This window comes from Lytechinus pictus, chromosome 14 (genome assembly GCF_037042905.1).
Source record: "Lytechinus pictus isolate F3 Inbred chromosome 14, Lp3.0, whole genome shotgun sequence".
Classification (NCBI taxonomy): domain Eukaryota; kingdom Metazoa; phylum Echinodermata; class Echinoidea; order Temnopleuroida; family Toxopneustidae; genus Lytechinus; species Lytechinus pictus.
In genome coordinates, this window is record NC_087258.1 from 1,335,001 (window position 1) to 1,358,627 (window position 23,627).

Genomic DNA, 23,627 nt, shown 5'->3' on the forward strand with positions numbered 1-23,627 from the left:
GTAAGTATCACCAATGCATGGCTAGCCATGCATCCGGTAAATTTGCCATGCATAAGTAATTCCCGGATGCAAGAACAATTTACCGTATGCATGGCGTGACTGAAGTTATATAGAGACCAATTGTGATTCTATAATCTTTCTTCATTCATATCTCTCCCTATCATTTTGTTAGAAAAGAACAGAATACCCTCACATACCTTTCCATCTCGTATCATAAGCCCTGATAGCATGAGAGACCAAGTCCACCATCCTGGACCCATTCGATTGGCTCACAAAGGAGAACTTGGACTCCATGAAGTTGAACTGACCCAACGACCTCTCAGGCACCGCCTCCTCAGGCTCGCTACCACGGAGACCAATGATGGGGTCAGACGCATGCTGGAGGAGTAGTTCGAGGGTGACATTGACTAGGTTGATATGCATGGAGATGTTGGTGCAGATCTGTCCGCTGAGGACTGTCTGGGATTCTGGGTTGGCAGGGCGTGGCATCGGTTGGAACTCCTCCAGAGGCTCACCAAGATTGTGGTCTAAGAACCCTCGGATGAGCTGGTACTGGGACAGGTCTAGGCAGCAGTGGACCGAGGATAGGAGACCATCTATCTCCATGTCAGGAACTACAAGAATAAGAAGATAATATGAAGATCTTAAAAATGTAAAGACCAAATAACTGGTCTCTCTGGGCGAGGAGAGGTTAATTTATTTTTTTTATAATATATAATATTCATTTTTGAAAAATCAATAAATAGCTCATAATTCTATAAAAAAAGACATCTCTTTAACAAAAGTTTGAATCTATCAAATGATCTCATGAATGTATCTTGGAAAAAGTTACTTCATATTTTGGTACCATTTTCTTACAAAGAATATCTTTAACTCGGAAGAGAAGAATAGTTCCTGTGTGCATATGTCAATAAATTAGTCGATAAATTAAAAATAATCTGCTATTGAAATATTTTTTTAAAATCATTATCATTTCATTCAACTATGATTTGAAGCTGTGCGATTTGACAAAATTATTTTGTCAAGTTGTTAAGGTTTCTACCAGCAAATGAGAAAATTTGTGGTGAATTAGATTAAACTTTGGACTTGGTATAGAAAATTAAGATGAAATCCTGACCTGTCCTCCTGATATCAATATCAAGATTCCTATCCACCTGTAGCTTCAGTAAGCAAGTCTGCTTCAACAGCTTCCCACCCTGAAAACAAACATCAAACAAACATGATGACAGCACTAAACAAGGGGAGTGTTTCACAATAATGTCTGACTTTAAGTTGCTCTTAAATACATAGATTTGTGGGTTATGTTATGCAACACCACATTGGTCAGAAAATACTGAGCAGGTGGTGCTTCTGTATGGTCATCAAGGAGATTTACCATATTTGAGTTGGCATTTAAGCATGACTTCAAGTCACATGAACCTAATTTTTAAAGACCCCAAGCTAAGGTCTTGCCATGGCAGTTACATGAATTGGATTTACATCAACACGCACACATTGTTAAGTAATACATGAATACCATCAAAGTTATATTTAGCTCTGTATAATGCTTAAAGAGAATTATCACTAGCATTGACATTTAATACATAATTCCAAAATCTAGAAAAATATAAGAATGATGTAACCAGTTCCAACTATTGGACATTTAGTCCCAGGTATATAATTATAGACAGTGTTAAAGTGTACCATGAGGTATAGTCTTTGAACTATAATTGGTCTTGGAAATTGAAAACTGATTTAGTATTAAACAGTTACAATAGGAATGGAAATTATCAAAAGATTAAAAATATAAAGACAAAAGATTCAAAAGGATTTCTAACCTTCCTTTGAACAATGAAAGATGGGAAGATCAAAGCCGTTCCATCAGAAACATCAAAGTCAGTTGGTGAGACCCTCTCTGCAGAATAGAGATCCATGTCTTCAAGATCTATGTGAATACAGTCCAGGAGACACCTCATATTCTCCTCCTTCCTGCTACCATCAACCTCCGTCACCTCTTCGGATACTCTTGGAGAATGCTTTGGAGTTGATTGATATTGCGGTCCATGAATTGGCTTTGATGGAGCAGTTCTTGTCAAGACACCAGGTGCGGTTCCTAGTCCCAGTCCAGGACTGTCCTCGAGCTTCAGACCGTGGGCTGTACCAGTTGCCACCTTCCTGGGTGTTTCTCTGGCAGGTTTGGAAGGTCCTTCAGAGGCCTTGGAGTCCTCAGGACTAGGTCTAGGAGGACATGTCTTGTGGGTGATGGTTCCAGGTGTCCCAGACAGTAAGAACTGGTTGTGCAGAGTCAGGTTGCCAAGATTGATGACAAGCAGATCTTTGGACTGGGAGCTGACAGGAGCTAGCATGACAGGAGAGCCGGCCTGGACATCAAGCATGATGCGAGCGGAACGGGTCGGTTCCACAAATACCTGCAGAATTAACACGGTGGTTGACATTGAAGTATAATATGACCAATGCACAAACGATAACAAAAATATGAATACTAACTAAACTAGATATATCCATGGAAATAGAATTATAGAAATTAGAAATTATCTGGAATACTTTCCCCAGAGCAACTGGACTCATTTGTTAAAAGACTGAATGTCATGATCATCCCCAGCACCATCACAACCATCTTCATTAATATCATCATAACCATCCTCATCATTACAACTGTCATCATCATCGTCATCATCATCATCATGACATATAATTGCATTGTCATCATCATTCTCCTATGCATCATCAGCATATACTTCAGCATCAACATCATTATCATCATCATAGTCGACACCATCACCATTTACATCACAACCACGATCACCATGACAACCACCATCATTACAATCACCAATATCACCACCATTATCACCACAACCATCCTGTGATCATCATTGTCATCCTCCTCATCATCATCATCATCATCTCCATCATCATCATCATCATAGTCATCATCATCACCATCATTACCTGATGCCCAGCAGCTGCAGCCCTCATTGTGCTAAGGACTTCTTGAAGTTGGTTAAATTGCTGTGCAAAGGCTACTACTTCAGACTGGAATCTGTTGGTGTGGACATACCGGACCGTTGACATCCTCAGCTTTATACTCATATCAAACTCTCTTAGCGATTCCTTGTCAGGCTTTCCATACCTGGAAAAATGTTGCATAATGTGATAAAATTAATAATAATAATATACCGGTAGGTATATTTACCCAGGGAAGCCACTTCAGTTCTGAAAACTGTTCTCCCAGCGGGCCCTGCTATTATTATTACCCCAGCTTTTAATAATAATATTAACGGTATATTTACCCAGGGTAGCAACTTCAGTTCCGAAAACTGTTCTCCCAGCGGGCCCTGCTATTATTATTACCCGGCGAAGCTAGGCTACTGATTCAGATGCACACAGCTTTTGAGGAATTATTTCCTGCCGGTACCCATTTACCTCACCTGGGTTGAGTGCAACACAGTGTGGATGAATTTCTTGCTGAAGGAAAACACGCCACAGCTAGGATTCGAATCCACGACCCTCTGTTAGTCAGAAGACTAATCTAATCCACTGGGCCACAACACTCCACTTGATATTCACACCTGGATGTATATTTTACATACTATGCCATTGACATACATGGAGATACTTTGGCATTGATAATTCATAAAATAAGATCAAAAACATGACTCAGGAACCAACATTAAGCTTAAAAATGAGTACAAAAAACGAGTGTACAATGCCAACAAATTGATTTAGCAATATTGGGTTAACTATTTTTCCTAATATGATTTGCATATATATCTAATTCACTTCTTTCTTTGGAATGGAGACTGATTTTTTAAAATCATACAGATATACTGTACATGTACAAATTAATATTACCATTATGTAGTAAGAAGACAAGACCGCAATGCCATTACTTGACTCCAAAACAGTATTTTATACACGCTCACTGGTTGGTTGAGTGTTTGCATGTAGAATAAATAATGGAGAATATCACACTCACTACCAGTAAATTTTCCTTTGACTTACTTGAATATATGGAAGCTGAGAGCCTCTTCCCCTTTTGTGGTGAACCTCTCCCTATACAGCCTTCCATGCGGGGTCAAGTCTAGTACGGACATGCTCCCCATATGACCTTTGACATCAAGGTTCCCCTCCAAGTTGGTCATGTGAGCGTTGACCTCTGACACGCTGGCCTTTGCGAGCTCATACTCGGGTTTGTTGAGGATGAGAGAAAGAGAAGCCATGTGAACCTGCATTTCCATGTTGTTACCATCTGGCTCTTCTGCAACTGATCAACAGATGGATTAAAAATATAGCAATTGTAGTTCTTAATATAATCTTGATAAATAGAATATGTATTCACTTTAATCTACTTTACATCTCACAGAAGTCTGTTCATATACACAAACTATCTGAAAGAAAGCAACTCATGATGCATTACGGAAATGCTCCTTTGGATGGCATATGTGGTATTAAATTAATCTAACAGTCTTTTGCCAAGCAAATTCTATAATGTGAGTTATTCTGAATGTTTGATATATCAACCTTCTTCAAAAGCTGGATCAGCTCTGCGTGAATTAGAAACGTATAAGTATACTGTTTTTAAGGGTGGACTCATTAATTCAAAACAGTGGACTAAAGTGTGCTTAAACATGGCAGCAGGCATCCATCTTAATAGCGCACTGTGACAAAAACGCGCATCAGCTTTGGCATTTTGTTATATACGTGGTAAATGAAGCATGATTTATATAGGAAATCTGCATAAACCATGGGTTCAACCGATGGTTTTCAACACTACCTTTGTGAATTCGTGCCAATGACTTTCAATCATTCGAACACATGGATATGCTTTAATATAGACTAGGCAACAAACTCACTTGTTTGTTGAGTTGGTTGTGGTTGTATTTCAGATGACTGTCTATGTGTGGTACTGGTTCTAGTCGATGTCTGCTGTGGGATGTTGTCCTTGGGTAGTGAGCTTCCTATACCCAAGAAATCAAGGAGAACCACCCACGTCTGTTGGTTGATGGTGATATCAAGTTGGTTGAACTCCACATCAACAAACTGGTTGGTCTGCAGAAGGGCAAAAATTCATAGTAATTCAATATCAAACATCTGGGACAGGGTCCCATTTCAGGAAGAGTTTCAACTTACTCTGGTGAATTTGCCATTATTGCAACTGAAATGACAACCTTGAGGTTCTTTGGTTGCTGAGCCCGGTTACGTTTGGTACATGTACATGTGGTAGCCATACTTTATGTCAACATTACCACAGTTGCCAGTCTCTATGAAAAGTTTCCCAGGAAGATCAGTCTCTTAACAGAATTAAAGAATAGGACCAAAGATACTTCATTGCTAACACTAGAGATACTCAGGTATACACGAAAATCAGTATCAACAGATACCCAAGATACCGTACATAACGTATGAAGGAACATGACATACAGTAGCCTCATATTTGCACAAAAACATTATACTATTCACAATGTAAACTTAAAGTTGATTCTTAGACAGTATACTTGACATGTCTCCTTCAAATCCTCTTAGCTTTAATCATTATACTCTTGAATTTTCAACATTTCCGTTCTTACCTTCTTGTACTTGGTAGCAAATTCTGAACTCTTCTTGTCCACCAAGAGAACTCTGATCTGTACCAAGGCATCACTGGTGGGAACGGATTCCTCCGACACGTTGATGTCTTCCAGAGAGATGTTGAGAGAGGGAGGTGGCGTAGAAGGGTACATACCCCTGCTGCTACTGCTTGTCTGCCGACTGTATTGAGGAGCATAATACTGATCAGGGTTGTTCAGCTCCGAAGGCACAGAGCTGGGTCTGATGGGCGACACGGCCGGCATGGCCGTCACAGATGGACAAGATGTGGAGTGGACCATTTTGGCCAAGGGGCCGCTACTTGAGCGACTGGCACCCCCACGAGATGCGACCAGTTGCCGATGCTTAGAGTCAGGACTCTGTAAGAGGTCCTCAATAACCAGAGACTGCAGAAGGATGGTTATTGATGTCGAAGCTGGACAAGATTTCTCGTAATCAACCCTGAAGTCTGAAAAGCACACATTGACAATTCCTTGATCGCCTTCACTCAGGTCACCTCGCATTTGAATACAGAGGTCTGGCATGGCAAAGTTTGCACAAATCCTCATTATTTTACTTCCAGCAGGTTGTATGGGAGTACTTTCAGTAACTTTATGATGTCCCGGTGTCTTAGATTGTATGCCTAGAGGCTCTAGTTCCTTGACATTGAAGATTCCTGATTTTCTGTCCTTGGTGTTCTCTAAGCTAACAGGGGTGGAGGGTACCTTTGTCGGTTCCTGATAGGTCAGGTTATCCAGTGTTTGTAAGATTTGTTCATAGATCTGCTTGGATAGGATAACCTTCAGAGGGGTGACCACTTTACCTACAACTTGCAAGGTGGACGAGTGTTGATCAAGAAGTGATTCATTATCCTCAATGTCCGGGAATGCCATGCTGTTATCCATAACTGGCGGACCAGATCCTTCTGGAATCTGATTAACAATTACTTCAAGAGAAGTGTTATGAAGAATAGGTGTCCCTGAGTAAGGTCTGGATGCAATACTCATAATGTCAGAAGTGACACTAGTTACACTCTGATCCAATGGCAAGTTTGTATCATCATGGTTGAAAGAAAAAAGATTCACATTCTGAATCCTCAGGAAAAAGCGGGTCATATCAGGAGACATGTCCAGTCCTGAAGCACTCTCAATGTCCATGTCGCAACTGATCTCTGAGGACTCGTTGTTGGTCAAGCTGATCTTACCTAGATGGCCAACAAGGAGCTCAGAGCTAGATGCTGTCCTTGGGATGATGATGACAGGAGTCTCCATGATAATATCAAAGTTCATACTAGAATTTGATTTAGCACCAATATGCGAATCAGTCATGTCCACAAATGAATTACCAAATTTATCTGCTCTCTGTCCTGGTGATTCCATCATTGTGTTGAACATACTCGGGGAGAAGGACGTCACAAGGTCGGGCATCTTTGACTGGATCAACTCCCTTGCTGCATCACTCGCTGCCTTCTGAATGGAGTTGGCAAGGTTGGCGATTGAGCTCTGAAACTCATCCATGCACAGAGTGACCTCATGTAGGAACCGAGGAACATGGATGTAACAGAGGGATGCGAGATGAAGTGACAGGTTCATCTGTTCGTCGGTATCCTCCTCACCAACTTGTATCTTGATGGAAGACCCAAGAGACGTGGCTGTTTGTCTTTGTTTCCTGAAATTGAAGGTAAGAGCCTTCAGGTTGTCCTTGTCACCCTTGGTTTCTTCCACTTTGACTGGGGTGAACGTTGATGAGGAATCAACAGTAGATTCCGTCTGGTCACTGGGTTTCAGTAGCGAAGAGATATCAGCAGAGCTCTGGTCAATAGTCGATGGGTCTTGTCCAACACTGAATACCTTCTGGTGTCTGCTGCCCTCTGGAGTTAAGTCTAGGAGCTGGAGACCTCCAAGAAACCCTTCTACACTCATCTCCTCACCTAGAAAACAGAAAAAAATACATCATTCAAAAGGTAAGGGTTTTTCTGCTTTGGATGAAATTCAAATGTCAGAAATGTGAAATACCCTCATTTTCACTAAGAACATTTTACAACTTTATTTACAAATATATATAGGACACATTTATTTCCTTGAAAATATTTCTTTTTAAAATTAAACCATTGCTTTGCTTGTATAATGGGACTTGGTAGCTACCTAATGATTGCTTCCTTCATTAAATTCTGGCCATTAATACCTACAGAGAAATAATAAAATATGGCTGATACTGACTATACATACAGCACCAGAATAGGGAGTGATTTCGTTTTGTTTGATAGTTATAAAAAACATTATATTTAGAATATATTGAGGTTGAAAAAGACATGGATGTAACACACTTTTTGACGATTTTAATGACTACAGATTCTGAAAACCCATAAAGCTTTTACTAAAAAACAACAAAATCAATTCCCATTGTCTATAAAACAAAGTAACACGTAACCGCATCTCTGTGTAAATGCTCAGAGGAAAACAAATTAAACATCGCTTTCCTCAAAATCACTGATGTGATTTAAGCCCTTCTATTTGCAACACTCACCCAGAGCTGCTTGTATATGAGCTTCCCTCACAGTGGCTGTAGCGACCTTCTGACCTTTGACCTTATTACCCGTGATGCCCCTGACTAAGACAATGTTCAGGCAACGGAAGTCTGCTGCGATATCTGTCATGGTTCCAGTCTGGTTGTTTGATGGCTTGGTAGGGTGAATGAATAAGAAAAAAAGGGGTATCATGTTGTAATCTAAGTAAACCATTCATTAACTTTTTGGGGGGGGGGTTGTGACTGGGCACCCCCCCCCCTGGATGTTAGGATCTTAGCTGTGGGCTTGGTTGTTGTTAGGCTTGATAGGGAGAGAGAATGAAGGGTAAAGGAGTATTATGTTGCAAGCCATGTAAACCATTCATGAGGGGGGTGGGAGCTAGTTGCCCCCCCCCCCAACCTGATGTTAGCTGTTGATTTGTGTCCTTTTTGCTTTTTCATATTAAAAAGTGACGAAAACTACTGCAGTAGTAAGCTCTGGAATCTTTTACTAATTTGAATGCCGAATATGCTGATGAATTGAATAATTAGCATTTTTGTGTGTGTCAAGTTTTGGCTTTCCATAGTTCAAAACCAAATTAGACCATGAATTAAATCAAACCAGAGTCATATACATGCCAAGACTAAATGTACATTACATTCCAAGGTCACATTATTCACAGTGAGCAAGGTTGTGCAAAATTGAAAAAATTGCATTTTTTAACAGATTTGTAGCCAAAAATCAAAACAGTCAATTTTCATTGGTTTAAAGCAATTTTTCAAAGAGCTAGAAACAGCTGCGGAAAGGGCAAGAAAATGCCAAACAGCACATTGTTTGCTGTTTTAAGACAGAAATGACAAGCACCCAAATCTTTCTTGTATTGCAGATTACATGTACATGTATTAGCATTACTTCAATGTAGATTACACATGAAATGTACTACAGAAATTTGACCTGTAGTAGGATACAAGGGTCTATGAATGTAGTTAAAAGCCAGTTAACGGTACCTCTATGATGCTAGCTTCTCTTAATAATGAGTTGGTGAAGCTGGATGGATCAGAAGGAGGCTGCTTTGGTTTACTCTCATCTTCTGGGAAGGCTCGCTGGAAGAACGACAGTAATTCAACTATCGTCTCTTGATTGGCTGGTGAGAAAGGAGAAATATGTTTGACTAATATTGTATAAAGTTGAGAAAAAAAAATTGAGAAGTTCCCAGCACCTTTTTTTTGGGGGGGGATGTAGTCAATAGTGGTTCTGACACTGTCTTGTAATCACAACATTGTGTTTGAATCATGTACAAGAGCATCATTTGGCAAGACATCAATCTCCATTTTGCCACTCGCCACCCAGGTGTTAAATCAGGAACCAGTTGAATGTGAACGTCAATGTTGGCTTAGGCAGATCAAATAAATCCCAGCTGCATCTTAAGCAGGAATCCCGTCTCATTATCTTTTAGCTTAAGTCATGTAAGGCAAAGGTTGTTGTAAGTTATTTTTCATCAACCAAAGCAGATTTGTCTTAGACATGGTTGACTATGCATGTACTTATTATTTTTATATATATATATATATATATATATATATATATATATATATATATATATATATATATATATACATATGCGGATATACATAATATTACATTGTGCATATGAACATCATTTTGGTAAAGTTATACAATATGAAGTTTTCAAACCCCACACACTGCCTTACCTATGACATCCAAGGTATTGAAATGGATGATGAAGACCTTTGAGGAACCATTCCGTTTGGCACGTGATGGTGATTCAGGACTAATGAATTGTAATTCCACAGAGATGAGAGCTTCACTATCGGTGACGACAGGCTCGATGGGAGATACAGCAGGAGGCGGGATGGATGAGGAGGTAGACTGATTACCTGCATGTATAATAAATCAAATGACATACCCATTCAAATAAAGAGGGGAGTCCCTCAGGGTTACCTCTTTAGTCCAATACTATTTTCTTGTTTAAACGATTTGTGAAAGGTTTATGTTGTAATTCCACTGATATGAGCGCTTCACTATTTGTAATCACCCAGTCGATTATGGAGACAGCATGAGGGGGGACAGGTGAAGAAGCAGATTGATTACCTCAATGTTCAATACATAAAATAAAAAAACATTCAAATAAAGAGGAGAGTCCCTCTTGGTTAATTTTGAGCTACAGGTATTTTTCTAAGGTTTCTTTCAGATTTCTCAATGAAATGATAAACAAGACGATTATCAAAAATATAAAACCAGGCACAATTAGTAAACTTTCATATACTTTCAAGATAGTTATCAATGATTATCTTGTGGGCTTGGTGAAACAAAAATGCTGTCCCAATTTCATTTGTAAAACTTTCAAAAAATATGTTTATCCTAAAATATCTATAATCTATAAGAATACACATTAGAACTTGAGATCCAATCTTTTTTCAGTAAGATTATTAAAATGGACCTCCAAAATATTGTTGCATTTAAAACCCCACACCTGAGTGATAACAAAATATTTAACGATGACATTTGAATTTTCTCATTTCCTTGATTTCAATACAGCTGAAAAAAAATGTATAGCGGTGGTTACTAAGGTATAAGTAATATTTTTCTCACCCCCTTTGCTTTGGACCCCCATTTTTCTATAAATGGCAGAAGCCAGTTCAGCATGTGAGGTTGTTTCCATCATCTTCTCTGCGGGGGAGGCTGGTGAACGAGGTGATGTGGGAGATTGAAGGGATCTAGGAGTAGAGGCTTCGCTGTCAACAATGCTTCCGCTTGGGGCATGCATACTGTTGTGATATCACAGAGAAAAATGATCAAGTGTTGTTTTAAATAAATTTTGAAGGTATTGATCTCAAATATTACATTCATAACAAACAGAAATCTTGTCATAATATTCACTTCAGTAATAAAAAGGGGAAATTCACCTTGTTGTCAAGTTAATTTTTCTTTATACAATCAGAAAAGTTTGACAAATATATTAACCTTTGCAAATTCCATGAATCAAAAAAATAATTATCAATTATTCAAATTTTAATTTTGTGTTATGAAAACAGTATATATTTCCTCATTCTTAACCAGACTGAATAATGAAAGGAGTTGATGACTTTAACAAACATGGATCATTTCATCAAACAACTCCAAAGTAAAAAGGTAGTCCAAAACACACTTGGTTACACCTAAACTGTTTCAGTCTATTCCATAGTTACTATCGAGCAGATAATCCCTACTAATGCCCCTGATCATGTGTATGATTTGTATAACATACACTATGCAAGGATGGAATATTTAGTTATATTGACCTGAGGTCTCTATGTGAGGCAAGAAGAAGCTCAAAGTCAGGTCCAAACTGCTGGAGGGCATCGATGACTAATAGACTATGAACACTCAGAGATATAGATGAATCAAAGGAACGTTTGACGAGGTCTGCCCTAACTTGTGAGACCTGGAACTCCGATATACAACGACCTGGAACCAGAACAGAGAGGGAAGTAAATAAGTACATATCTTAGAGGAATGAAGAATTATTTTACTGTCTTTATAATTACTTTCTTGTTATGTGCTTAATCAATAAATTATATTTTGTCTGATGCAATGCACAGTGCATAGAAAACTACACAAAATTCATTGCAGGTATTCTAATATTCTACATCTCAGAAAGCTGAGGAAAAAACAGTACAGTATCAAATACATGTACTTCAGGGGCGGATCCAGGATTTTTCGAAAGGGGGGAGGCAAATTTTCCCCGAGGAAAAATTTGGGCATAGTCCCACACATGCTTAATTGTGTGCAGTGCTGTGACCTTCAGGGGGAATAAGAAAATTTCAATCAATGCATGTACAATGTATCTCATATCAAATTATCCAATTATCTCACTCTGAGTAGCATTAGAATCATACTAACCTCGACTGTGGATGGCTAAAGACACCTTGTCAACTGAGAATTGCATCTCAAGTAGCTTGGATTCTTCCAGAATGGCTTGCGTTTTGGCATGTATGGTAGCCTCAAGATCTGATTGACTGGAAAATTACAAAATCAAAAGGAAATTCAAGGTTTGTTATTCAAGCTCCTCCTCCTTCTTCTCCTTCTCCTCCTTCTTCTTCTTCTTCTCTTTTTTTGTTCTTGAGTCAAACACTTTGTAAACTTATATAATGCAAATAAATTTACATAAAAATGACAGAATTATGTCTCTTGGAATGGCAATCCCTATTTAAAGAAATAAATGGTTGTGATTGTCACCTGGTAAGATGTGTTCTGCCCTGAGGTGCTGGATGCTCAGCAGCAGTGGTGGTGGCAGTTGTGATGATTGGAGGGGAATACCCAGCAGGGGAAACCCCTGAATGGTTGTTGGATCCAGACATGATCTTCATGCATTTATTCAATGCTTGAATCTGCAACATTGAGAAAATTAACAAAAATTGATAATATTCAACTGGTTACTACTTTGAAAGAAGATTATCTTTTCTGTTTCCAATATTAACTACCATGAGCAAAACTGGCGTTGCACAGTGGCTGCCGGGCCCACAATCAATTGGGCAAAGCAAATTTTTAGAGTATTTCATTTCATGTCTATTTTTCGAACAATAAAATATGGATTTTCATAACTCTGTGCTAAAATTATGGAAAGCCAAAGGTGTCAAATCTTTTATTACATTGTATATTTATGTTTACTGTGCTCTTTCCTGAATCTTAAATGATGGAGGCAATAACCTTATTCAAACTTCCTAGACAATTAAGAATGATTTGAGAGTCAAATGAGCTTAAATAATGTATCTCTACTGTTAGTGAGTTATTTCACAATTGGATATCCATATTAAAACCACATGAATCCAACTTCAGAATACAAGCAATTAGAGGAAAATTCAAAAAGAGGAAGAGAAGAAGGAACAACGATGACAACAGTAACTCACTTTCTTTTCATTAATATGAATAGATAGACTTGGTAGGTTTCCTGACAGTGTCATGCTAGGCCATTGAGGATCTGCTGTGGATGTCAAACGACGCTCAACTTTCACCGAAATAGAGAACTTATCCAAGACCTGGAACGGACAGAGCCCTCTGGAGTGGGCTGTACGCCAGTTTTCTGAGCCTTTCGCTACAAGAATCTGAAGATCTGACATGTCCAGTGTGTATCTGGTGGGAGGAAATTAAAGAGTTAGACATTCACTCATGTTATAAATCACTGAGTAACAATTTTTTAATATTTTTTTTAATCGATGTCTAGATTTCACAAAAGCCAGTCTAAATACACGTAGTTCATGTCTTAAATCATCAATGATGTTATAACCAACCCTGATGCAAAAAGCTTGATATTTCTCTTTAGACTTGAGGTCACATGGTCTAGTGGTTAGGGCAATGGACTCATGATTGAAAGATTGTGAGTTCAAATCCCAGTTCTGCCATTACCTACACTTTAACCAAAAAAGGCCCGAGAGTAATTTCTCTCATCTATACCTGTCAGCCACTATGTCTGATTAATCTACACATAAAATGTTTCATGTAATTGGTTATATACATGTACCAGCTTGGTGTTGATATGGCGGAAGTCTGCTCTGCAGACTTCCTACGGGAATAACCGCAACAGACACAAACTACTTAATGAATTAGGTATATAAAAGACACCCATCAATATCCAATCTTACCTGTCGTACATCTTGTCCCTGAAAGCTTCAGCAGTAAGGGCGCTACTACCAAAATCAGCTATATCAATCCCTGAGCTTGACGCAGTCATAGAATCTACTTTAGTATCAGTTGTGACAGTATCCGTGGATTCTTGTGGTGGAGTGGATAGAGGGGTGAGGAAATCATCATCTAGATCACCTGAAAAAATGAAAGATTTAGAAAATATGTGGGATGACATAATTGGAACAACAAAGTTTATCAGCAAAATAATCTGATTTTTCATAAGACACTTAGGACATACATGCAGTATAGCCATTATTCTGACGTTGGGTTTGATTCAGGCTCAAGATGTAGTTCAACCCTGGATAGCAAATTGTGACACAAAGCCCTAACAAAAGAGGTTCAATTTGTCATGTAGAGCCTAATTCATTCATAACTGTAAGAGAATAATAAAAGCTGTGCACACCAAAATCGGAAGACTAGCTTAGCCGGGGTAATATAGGAGTGCCTTGAGCACCTAGCAAGGTGGATACGTTATACAAATCCTATATTGTTATTATTAATAATAACTAACATTTTGTTCATCACCAAGAAAACAAGATGTCGACATGTTCAGCAAATTTTTTGACCGCGATGCTCGCTGACGTTTTACTTTCAAGTCTCATGCAACTTTTGAGACCAAAATTGCGACCCCCGGGTACACAGTTCCGAAATTACGCAACATGTCGTAAGTGCATACAGACCAAAAATTGCTCAAAAACATGAATTTGTGTACAAAGCCAATGCAAAGAGTGTTTTTAGCCAATATTCATAAATATATCATTATTTTTTCTTTTACTCATTAAAATCAATTGATTTCATCTTGTTTATGGTCAAAATAAAGTCCCTGACGATTTCCATTGAAAAAACAATAAAATACAAAAAGTCAAAAAACAAAGAAATACGCAAGAAATTCAAAAAATAATAAAATGCATAACAAAATAAATGTGATGCTGAATTTTTTAAAAGTACATTTGATCAGATTCCTATAAAAAGTCTTTGAAACAAAAATTTGCATTTTAGGGGCATTATGACATTTTAATTCATTTCAATTGAATCTTCTACAAATAGAAAGTCAAAGGAGTTTAAAGGCGACCACACACCTTACGATCGGTCTGCGACCCGAGTTTGGAATAACACGTAGTAGAATTTGATGCTGATATTGAGACTTGGAATATCTTACTGTGTAATGTTTGAAATCATCGTATGAATACCTACATGTATGTTCAAATCTGTGACTATGCTTTCATCCTTCTTAGAATAAAAGCAAATTTAATATCTAGTCGTAATGACGTCATAGCAGTCATACGATTGGCTACGATTTGAAACTAAATTGGCCTTTACTCCATAATAAAGGCTTGCAATCTTTCAAAAGGGTTATATTAGTATTCTTTCAATTAATTTCAACCCCTCATAAAATGATATGTTCCATTAATATTCTCAGAAAATTAGCAAAATGCGATTTGTTCTAAAATCCGATCGCAAGGTGTGCGGTGGCCTTAACATTGAGAAGGTATCTGTCCTCCTACCTTCATCTCCAGGGGATGATGGTTGTTCACTCTCACTCTTCTTCTTGTGACGTCCCTTGGCTGTTATACTCAACAGCTGAAGTCTACCCAAGTCAAGAACAACCTTAACACACAGAAAAACAAAAATAAAACACATTTTCATCTTATCATAATCAATTTGGTTTTTACCTTGAAAAGGTGAGAATTTGTTTAGTTTGAGTTCTACCGATCAGATGAGTCCCTTTACGGATACAGAAAAACAGGTGACATGATGTTTGCTCCTGCGACAATTGCTCCGGCTTTATTTCGTTCGTCTTAGATGTAGGGTTAGGGATGCATTAGTGTATATGTGAGGTTTAGGGTTAGGTTTATCTTATGTTTAATTCAGAATTAAAGTTATGAATTTGATTAGTGTATGGAATTTGTAGCAGAGCAAATGTTGTTGGAATAATGTCATGGAACAGACAAACATGGTGAGATCAAGAAAAGTGGTGTCTTATCCAAAGCATACATCATGCATACATATCACAAGTGATTGATGAGTGAACTGATTGAGCAGTTTATCATTCATTTCAGCACTTCACTTCTGGTGGAATTGCAGGATATAAATTACAAAAAAGGTGGCCTGATGTAAGTCTCCAGACTATACTATGAACCGCAAGGTGGGGTTCAATTCCCAACGCAACACTCGCGTTCTTTTGGATGCGTTATCTACATTTGCCACTCTCCACCCAGGTGTAGTAAGTGGGTACCATGTAGGGAGAAATCCCTTGAATGCCCTATCAGGGTAGCCGTGATAAAGCCGGGGTAATAATCAACATCATGTTAAAGCAGGGCCCGCTTGGAGAACAGTTTTCAGAACTGAAGTGACTACCTTCGGTAAAATATGACATTATTATATTATCACTATAATGATAGAAAAAGAGCAGCAACTACTTACCAATGTTGCGTCTTTGTTATGGAAGTTATCAGGTATGATGATAAGAGGAGCTGAGATGTCAAAGTGTACATCCCATCTTTTGATTTCAGTCTGTACAAAAGAAATAAAAAGATTCAATGATAAGAATACAATAATCAAAGATGTTATAAGATAGGGAGCTTCATAATGATCCCCTTCTATTATACTGTAAATCAATAGAGGATGTAGACCGCATTTTACCGCATCCTACCACCATCCTGTGTTGGGATAGAAATTTTCAGTGTCGAAGGTGAGGTCATTTGTCTTAATGTTTCTGAATATGAAAAATTATTTTCTGCTCGTCTTATCATAGCTGTATAAATTAGCTTTGAAAAAAAAGGCTCTTGTCAAAAATTTGCAAACCTCTTAAACCCCAAGCTCACAATTTGCATACTTTTTCTTCATAAAATGCAAAATATGTTGAACTGGGCAATTTTTATTACATTTGCATTCTTTGCAAAAGTTTTGTGGGCCCCATGAAACCATCCTTATAGGGAATCGAACCTGCTTCTCTCCTTCCAGCAGCGAGTCGACGGTGTCAATTAATTCCTGTTTGGTTTGCAGTTTAATCTCCTGGTACCTAATCCGAGCAGATCTCGTCAGTTGGAGTTCAGAGGACCTTGAACTGAGGCCCTTATTACCAGGGTCCTCAGTCTTGTTAAAGAAGTTGGACACCCTTTCTATTGCTGTCGGGTTGTAAACGATGTCAAGGGGTCTGCTGATGATTTCAAGCCTAAAAGGAGAACAAAATTGAAGTTAATGCTCCCAGTTTCCCCCAAAACTGGGAAACAGAAAATAAACGGAAAACACAAATTACACAGAAACACAGATTTTCAGGTCCCAAAAATATCAACAAATCCAATTGAACACAAAGGTGCCTAAGTGAAAATCTGCTTTGGTTTTTTTTTTTACAATCAGGGAAACCATAATGGCTGGCCAGAAAAAAGTTTCCCTGTTTTTCTTAAATTTTTGTATGTGTGTTGCAAACAAGCGATATTATTATATTTTAAAATGTGAAAGAAATGGTCACCCTATTACTTTTTAATAGTTCAATCTTTCATTTAGATGTTCTGTTGATTGCTTAATTTTTCAGAGAGAACACTTTACAATGTAAGTCAGAATAGGATATGGCAACATTGGAACATGATGTTGGCTGTATAGATTCCACCACTCTAGCAGACCCGAAAGAATACACGCCTCAGACAAAATACCATTGTGGTATATGAACAGATTCTCAGTGAAAATGAGAAAGGGATTCTGAGAAGAACTGAGAGTGAGCAGACGGGACCATGTTACCTGCAATCTGCATTTGAATGAGGTGGATTAGATTCATAGGACATCTCAAAGACCGGTAGGTCTGATGAAGGTTGCTTGATGCTCGTACCAGAGGATGAAGGTGATAGGTAGGAGAAACTGGAGGACGCTGAACGTGAGAGCAGCAAAGAATGAGACTGTCTTGGTGCTAACGTTGGATCCTCCTGATGATATCATGAAAAAAAGGTCATTCATAAGTCATATGCTGATTTCCCCATAAGAAGTCTTTGGTGTCATACATGTACTTGCTAATATTTGAAAATACAAACATATCATTCTGATGTGCATGAAACACACATAACGAGTGCAATGTTTTGTTAGAACTTTTAATTGCTAAGCTACAGCACAATCACTTGTGCGAGGTGCGGAATTCTAATATGAAAGCACCAAACGAAACAATATCATAGTGTTTAGAGACCAATGAATTAAAGCAAGAAAATTGAAAATCATCTTTCCATAGTTAATTCTAAAATATAATATCATATAAAAAATGAAATATGAATAGAGAATTTAATCAGTGCACCAAGTCCTGATCAGTAAATCACCCGTCAGAGCCATCACTAATTATAATCATATCTTTGATTGAATATGAATACATCGGGGGAGAGCCCGGAGGAAAAATAATGACATTGCGAAGCCACCTACCCTCTTTTGCTGTGGCGCTACCAAGTTTGGAAACAGCGAGCCCTTAGTCATGACATCATGGATAAAGAGCGCCCCCAACTTTGCAGTGAAGAGGAAGGAGCTGGTCCGAAGCCTCCACTCAAAACTCATCTTGACACTGGCAAACTCCAATTCGATGATGGTCTCCTTTTCCCCTGGATCGTCCGGTGGGCTGGTCCCTGGATCCACAGGCGAAGATGGGGGTATTGAAGTTGTAGATGATGCGGAGGATGGAGGCGTTCTGTTGCCATGGTGACTGTTGGTACAGAGTTTGATAGAGCCCCCCTGGAGCTTGAAGTTGAGGAGTGCGAAAACATGGTCCCTGCGGAGGAGGTTGTTATCAGCTGATGGATCACCAAGAACGTCCAGCAGTTCTTGTTCCTCTGTGTTTGTTCAAGACAGAATTATAGAGTGGGACACTGGATTAATTAAACCAAGTCAAACCATCGGGGCACTATTTCATTAAGAATATCAGCACTGATAAGCCATCACTCGCTGGCAGTTACCAATGTAATAGTGAGACATCAGTGCTTCTCAGCCAATTAAAACAAAAGATCTTTTTACAATGTCAAAACTGACAACTTTCATGAAATGCCCCCAGAAGGATATACATGTAGTGCATTATTTATTGATACAGAGTACCTACATCAAATGAGTTGCAATTAATTTCTGAAACTTTCAAGTCTAGTGAGTAGACATACATGTACAATATACATCACCATAATCTCATTTACAAAAGGAAGATACATGCCTTGATCTATGCTGAAATTTTATTCTACACTACTCAATATACCATTAAGGCTGTGCTGCAAGCACGATTTGCCCCATCTTATACCTATCACTCCGTAATATCAAGCCAAGCATTCCTCTCACCTTCAACACTGATGAGTGGAGTTGAAGAATGGGAGCATCTGCTACTAACACTGCTCTATAGCCCTTCTAGGGCTACCACCTGCCCTATGACATACCCATTGCTGATTGATATTAAAGACTCATCTTACCTTCAACATCAATGAGTGGAGGTGAAGAATGGGAGCATATGCTACTAACACTGCTCTATAGCCCTTCTAGGGCTACCACCTGCCCTATGACATACCCATTGCTGATTGATATTAAACACTCATCTTACCTTCAACATCAATGAGCGGAGGAGGAGAGGGGGACCGTCTGCTACCGAGTCCAGAGGACATGTCATCTACGCTACTCTCCATACCCTCAGAGCTCTTCTGTGAGCTCCAGCCGCCCCATCCCCAGACCCACCGCTGCATGATACCACCTTGTTGAACTTCCTCAGGCTTCTTGAAGATCTCCTGAAACAAAAACAAACAAAAAAAGAGAACACAGACTGATATTTGAATCCGTTAAAATTCACTTTATCTGATTGAGACTATAAATGTAAAGAAAAAAATTATAAGATAAAAAAAAATTTACATAAGCACAAATACAATAAACTTTTTCTGTGGAATTACAATACAAAAAAAATATTGGAAAACATTGTTCCAATTGAATTAGAAAGAGACAGACATACTAGAAGTAAATCCTGCAACATTATGGATGTAATGAACAGAGAATCATGCTGTGGGAAGAACTATAACAAGAATTGTAATGTATTCAAATTGTTCAAATTGTTTGAGGCCTTACTTATACAGATGTCCAATGTATAGGATTGCTTCTCAGATGCTCTAACATTCAAGTAATTCCCAATAACAATTGAAATGTATGAGCCAAACATGTGTGTAGTCCCATATATGCATTTTCCTGTACAGTGCATGAACTCTTAACAGACTACCACTCTAAACAACCACACAAGTATTCTATAAATTTACCTCTCCATTACGTATCCTCTTTTCCAGTTGCCCATAGACCAGGTTCCTTATAATCCTGATCTCTTCAAAAGACAAATCTTTTTCAAATTGTGTCATCACAGTCTGCAAGAAATTCATAAAAGATAGAAATTCAACATTTTTTGGATAAGAGAGGGCAGCATAGAAAATAGATGTGGGCAATGGGTACTTTTGCTCTCATCACAGTCTAAATCACCCCTAAATTCCAACAGATGGCATGCTTTAGGGCAACTAACTTCTCTGTGGTCATCCAAGATCTTTTTCAAACAAAATATTTAGGATATAACAAAAATGAATATTCTACATAAGGCAGAATGAGGAAACATACACGTATTTGAATTTACGGCAATTGATTGCCTGTTGAGCAAAAATAGTTAGTGCTTGATGAAATATCCCCCCCCCCAAAAAAAAAAAAAAATCATCAATCACCCAATTGTGAAACACAATTAAATAGCCCAAAAATAAAAATCATTTTCTACTTGGGGAGGGAGGATAGATGCAGAGATGCCAATGCACACACATTTTAAAACTATATTCTATATTTTCTATGATCTATTTTCTATAATCTTGATTTCAAAAAAACTTTCTCATGGTATGATTGTTTGCTGCAGCGACATTAGCTTAGCTTTACTGTGGACTACATAGATCGTACCTTGAATGATGCAGGGTCAACCTTTTCCTCAAGGAAGTTAGTATAGACACTCATGTACTGTCTGATCAAACCAATTCGTTCTGATATAAACTTGGGTGATCTTCTCTTACTCCGATCTTTGATGCTATGCAGGATACTGTCAATGGCAAACTGCCACCTACTCCTAATACTGTATGAAAAGAAATAGAAAGAGAAATTGTATTATTTCTTTTGACATTATATAGAGACAGAGTGCATTAACCAAATGGCCCTTGAACCGCCCGAGACCGCCCTTCCTGTTTCACACTGAACCGCCCTTAACCGCCCGGATGTTTTATTTGCGCTATAGTATCTCTTGTATATGATTTACCGTGCTAATATTGCGTGTGCATACTGTATAGGTTGGCTGCTATATAGATCTGCATAGAAAAGAGTATGCTCCTATTGAGTATAATAGAGAAAAACCGATTGACACGCATCGGTGTGTAGCAAGTTCCAGACTGTTGCGCAGTCGATCTCAGCAAAGATGGCTGCGTCCACGTCTCGGAAAACCACTTACTCCGCCGAAGAAGCTCGGGCGTTGCTATACGATGAAGAGTTCATCAAAACGTTGTTTATCACACAGAGTGACATCGAAGTCGATATGGACGATGCAGATGTGAGTTGGAATTAATTTTTGACATATTTTATCCAAGATTTGGCGAAAACTTTAGTTTTATTTCACTTCTTATAATCAATCATCTATTTTGTAGATGGTATCATTGCAAATATATAGTTTTCTTCTTTTTGTTGACTTTCCAAAGGTCAAATGTCGATATTCGTATATCCGATTGAACTTTGCCATGTACCATTCTATTCAACAGGTCCTATGCTACAAAATAAATATAACTTGTAATAAACAAAAGTCAATTTATAAAAAACTGTTTCAATTTGTTTGGAACAATGCCTACTAATTACCAGTTTTATTGTTTCCTCTAGTGAGAGATTGCCATTATGCATATAATCTGTAGATGCTATAGGGTTAACCCTCAATCTCCCGGGGTACATGTATTTTGATTCTTGTCAATCCCGGGGGGGGGGGGCCATTATGGCCCCCCCCTTAAGATCTCGGCCGCCGATTGCGCGAGCGACGCAAAAATTTGCACACTGGTAGTGTGCGATGTAATCTACAAGGCTGTATGGTAAAATTTTCCAAAATAATGAGATTTTATTTTATATGAATTAATTATGCTAATTTATGCATAAATCATACTTTTTGCTATAATTCACTAAATAAAGCTCCTAGAATGCTAATTTTTGGTAAAAAAATTCTTTGTAGCAATCTTAACAATCGCAATTAAAACAAGTGGAATGCCTCTGGCCGTCTCACCTGCATCACGCGATTCAATATAGCAGCAGTGCTGATTTTGAAAACTACTATAACTCGCACAAGATGTTCAGTGATACTTGGTTTCTCTTATTTCCACGTTTTATGAACTAGACCAATACACTTATAGAGATATGATGGCAATTCAACAAATACCCCCAACGTGGCCAAAGTTCTTTGACCTTACATGACCTTTGACCTTGATCATGTGACCTGAAACTCGCACAGGATGTTCAGTGATACTTGATTACTATTATGTCCAAGTTTTATGAACTAGACCAACACACTTTCAAATTTATGGCTGTAATTCAACAAATACCCCAATTTGGCCAAAGTTCATTGACCCTAAATGACCTTTGACCTTGATCATGTGACCTGAAACTTGCACAGGATGTTCAGTAATACTTGATTACTATTATGTCCAAGTTTCATGAATCAGATCCATAAACTTTCAAAGTTATGATGGTAATTCAACAGATACCCCCAATTTGGCCAAAGTTCATTGACCCTAAATGACCTTTGACCTTGGTCATGTGATGTGAAACTCATGCAGGATGTTCAGTGATACTTGATTAACCTTATGTATAAGTTTCATGAACTAGGTCCATATCTTTTCTAAGTTATGACATTTCAAAAACTTAACCTTAGGTTAAGATTTTGATGTTGATTCCCCCAACATGGTCTAAGTTCATTGACCCTAAATGACCTTTGACCTTGGTCATGTGACATGAAACTCAGGCAGGATGTTCAGTAATACTTGATTAACCTTATGGCCAAGTTTCAAGAACTAGGTCCATATACTTTCTAAGTTATGCTGTCATTTCAAAAACTTAACCTCAGGTTAAGATTTGGTGTTGACGCCGCCGTCGCCGCCGCCGCCGCCGTCGCCGTCGCCGTCGGAAAAGCGGCGCCTATAGTCTCACTCTGCTATGCAGGTGAGACAAAAACTTCGGTTCGGAAATCAATTTCTTATGTATTTTATTGTTTTATGAATTTCTTATGTATTTCTTTGTTTTTTTACTTTTTGTTTTTTATTGTTTTTTCAATGGAAATCATTCCAGACTTAGTTCTGATCATAAACAAGGCAAAATTAATTCAGTTTAATCAGTAAAAGTAGAAATAATGATACATTTATGAATTTTGGCTAAATACACAATTTGCATTGGATTTGTACATGAAATCACGTTTATGAGCAATTTTGGGTCTGACATGCACTTACATAATGTTGCGTAATGTCGTAACCGTGTACCCGGGCGTCACAAATTTGGTCTCAAAATTTGCGCGAGACTTGAAAGTAAAAAGTCAGTGAGCGGCGAGGTCAAAAAAATTTGCGCAGCAGATATATCGCGAAAATTGTCAAGGGGGGGGCCATTATGGCCCCCCCCGGGAGAATTAGGGTTAAAGAGAGCTTTGTGTAAGGGGTTTTGTCCCACTGTTAAACTTCAGATCTACTTTACAGATGTCTACATTGCGAGATGAAGAATAACTTTGCCTTTCAAATAATTCATGTAAAGGGTTCTAATGATCATATTAATGGTAATGTTTACATTTGGTTAATCAAGATATGTAATACATACATGCCAATTCTGCCTTCTTATGCCCTCATGG

The 23,627-nt window shown here is 38.3% G+C and overlaps 1 protein-coding gene across 2 annotated transcripts in view; it reads right to left on the reverse strand.

The window, feature by feature from the left end:
* The window catches only part of LOC129276799 (intermembrane lipid transfer protein VPS13D-like), an 83,396-nt gene that overhangs the window by 40,111 nt on the left and 19,658 nt on the right, over positions 1–23,627 (reverse strand). For both annotated transcript variants that reach the window (XM_064109797.1, XM_064109798.1), the window contains exons 10-33: positions 20,675–20,843; positions 20,005–20,106; positions 19,308–19,488; positions 18,161–18,561; positions 17,498–17,679; positions 16,706–16,934; positions 16,184–16,273; positions 15,265–15,367; positions 13,717–13,894; positions 12,985–13,207; positions 12,314–12,465; positions 11,978–12,093; positions 11,377–11,542; positions 10,688–10,863; positions 9,787–9,972; positions 9,082–9,218; positions 8,095–8,248; positions 5,571–7,498; positions 4,857–5,052; positions 4,006–4,267; positions 2,953–3,133; positions 1,818–2,408; positions 1,118–1,196; positions 198–614 (exon numbers count right to left, since the gene is read on the reverse strand). In XM_064109797.1, coding sequence (XP_063965867.1) covers positions 198–614; positions 1,118–1,196; positions 1,818–2,408; positions 2,953–3,133; positions 4,006–4,267; positions 4,857–5,052; positions 5,571–7,498; positions 8,095–8,248; positions 9,082–9,218; positions 9,787–9,972; positions 10,688–10,863; positions 11,377–11,542; positions 11,978–12,093; positions 12,314–12,465; positions 12,985–13,207; positions 13,717–13,894; positions 15,265–15,367; positions 16,184–16,273; positions 16,706–16,934; positions 17,498–17,679; positions 18,161–18,561; positions 19,308–19,488; positions 20,005–20,106; positions 20,675–20,843 — 6,599 coding nt within the window. The remainder of the gene's footprint in view (positions 1–197; positions 615–1,117; positions 1,197–1,817; positions 2,409–2,952; positions 3,134–4,005; positions 4,268–4,856; positions 5,053–5,570; positions 7,499–8,094; positions 8,249–9,081; positions 9,219–9,786; positions 9,973–10,687; positions 10,864–11,376; positions 11,543–11,977; positions 12,094–12,313; positions 12,466–12,984; positions 13,208–13,716; positions 13,895–15,264; positions 15,368–16,183; positions 16,274–16,705; positions 16,935–17,497; positions 17,680–18,160; positions 18,562–19,307; positions 19,489–20,004; positions 20,107–20,674; positions 20,844–23,627) is intronic.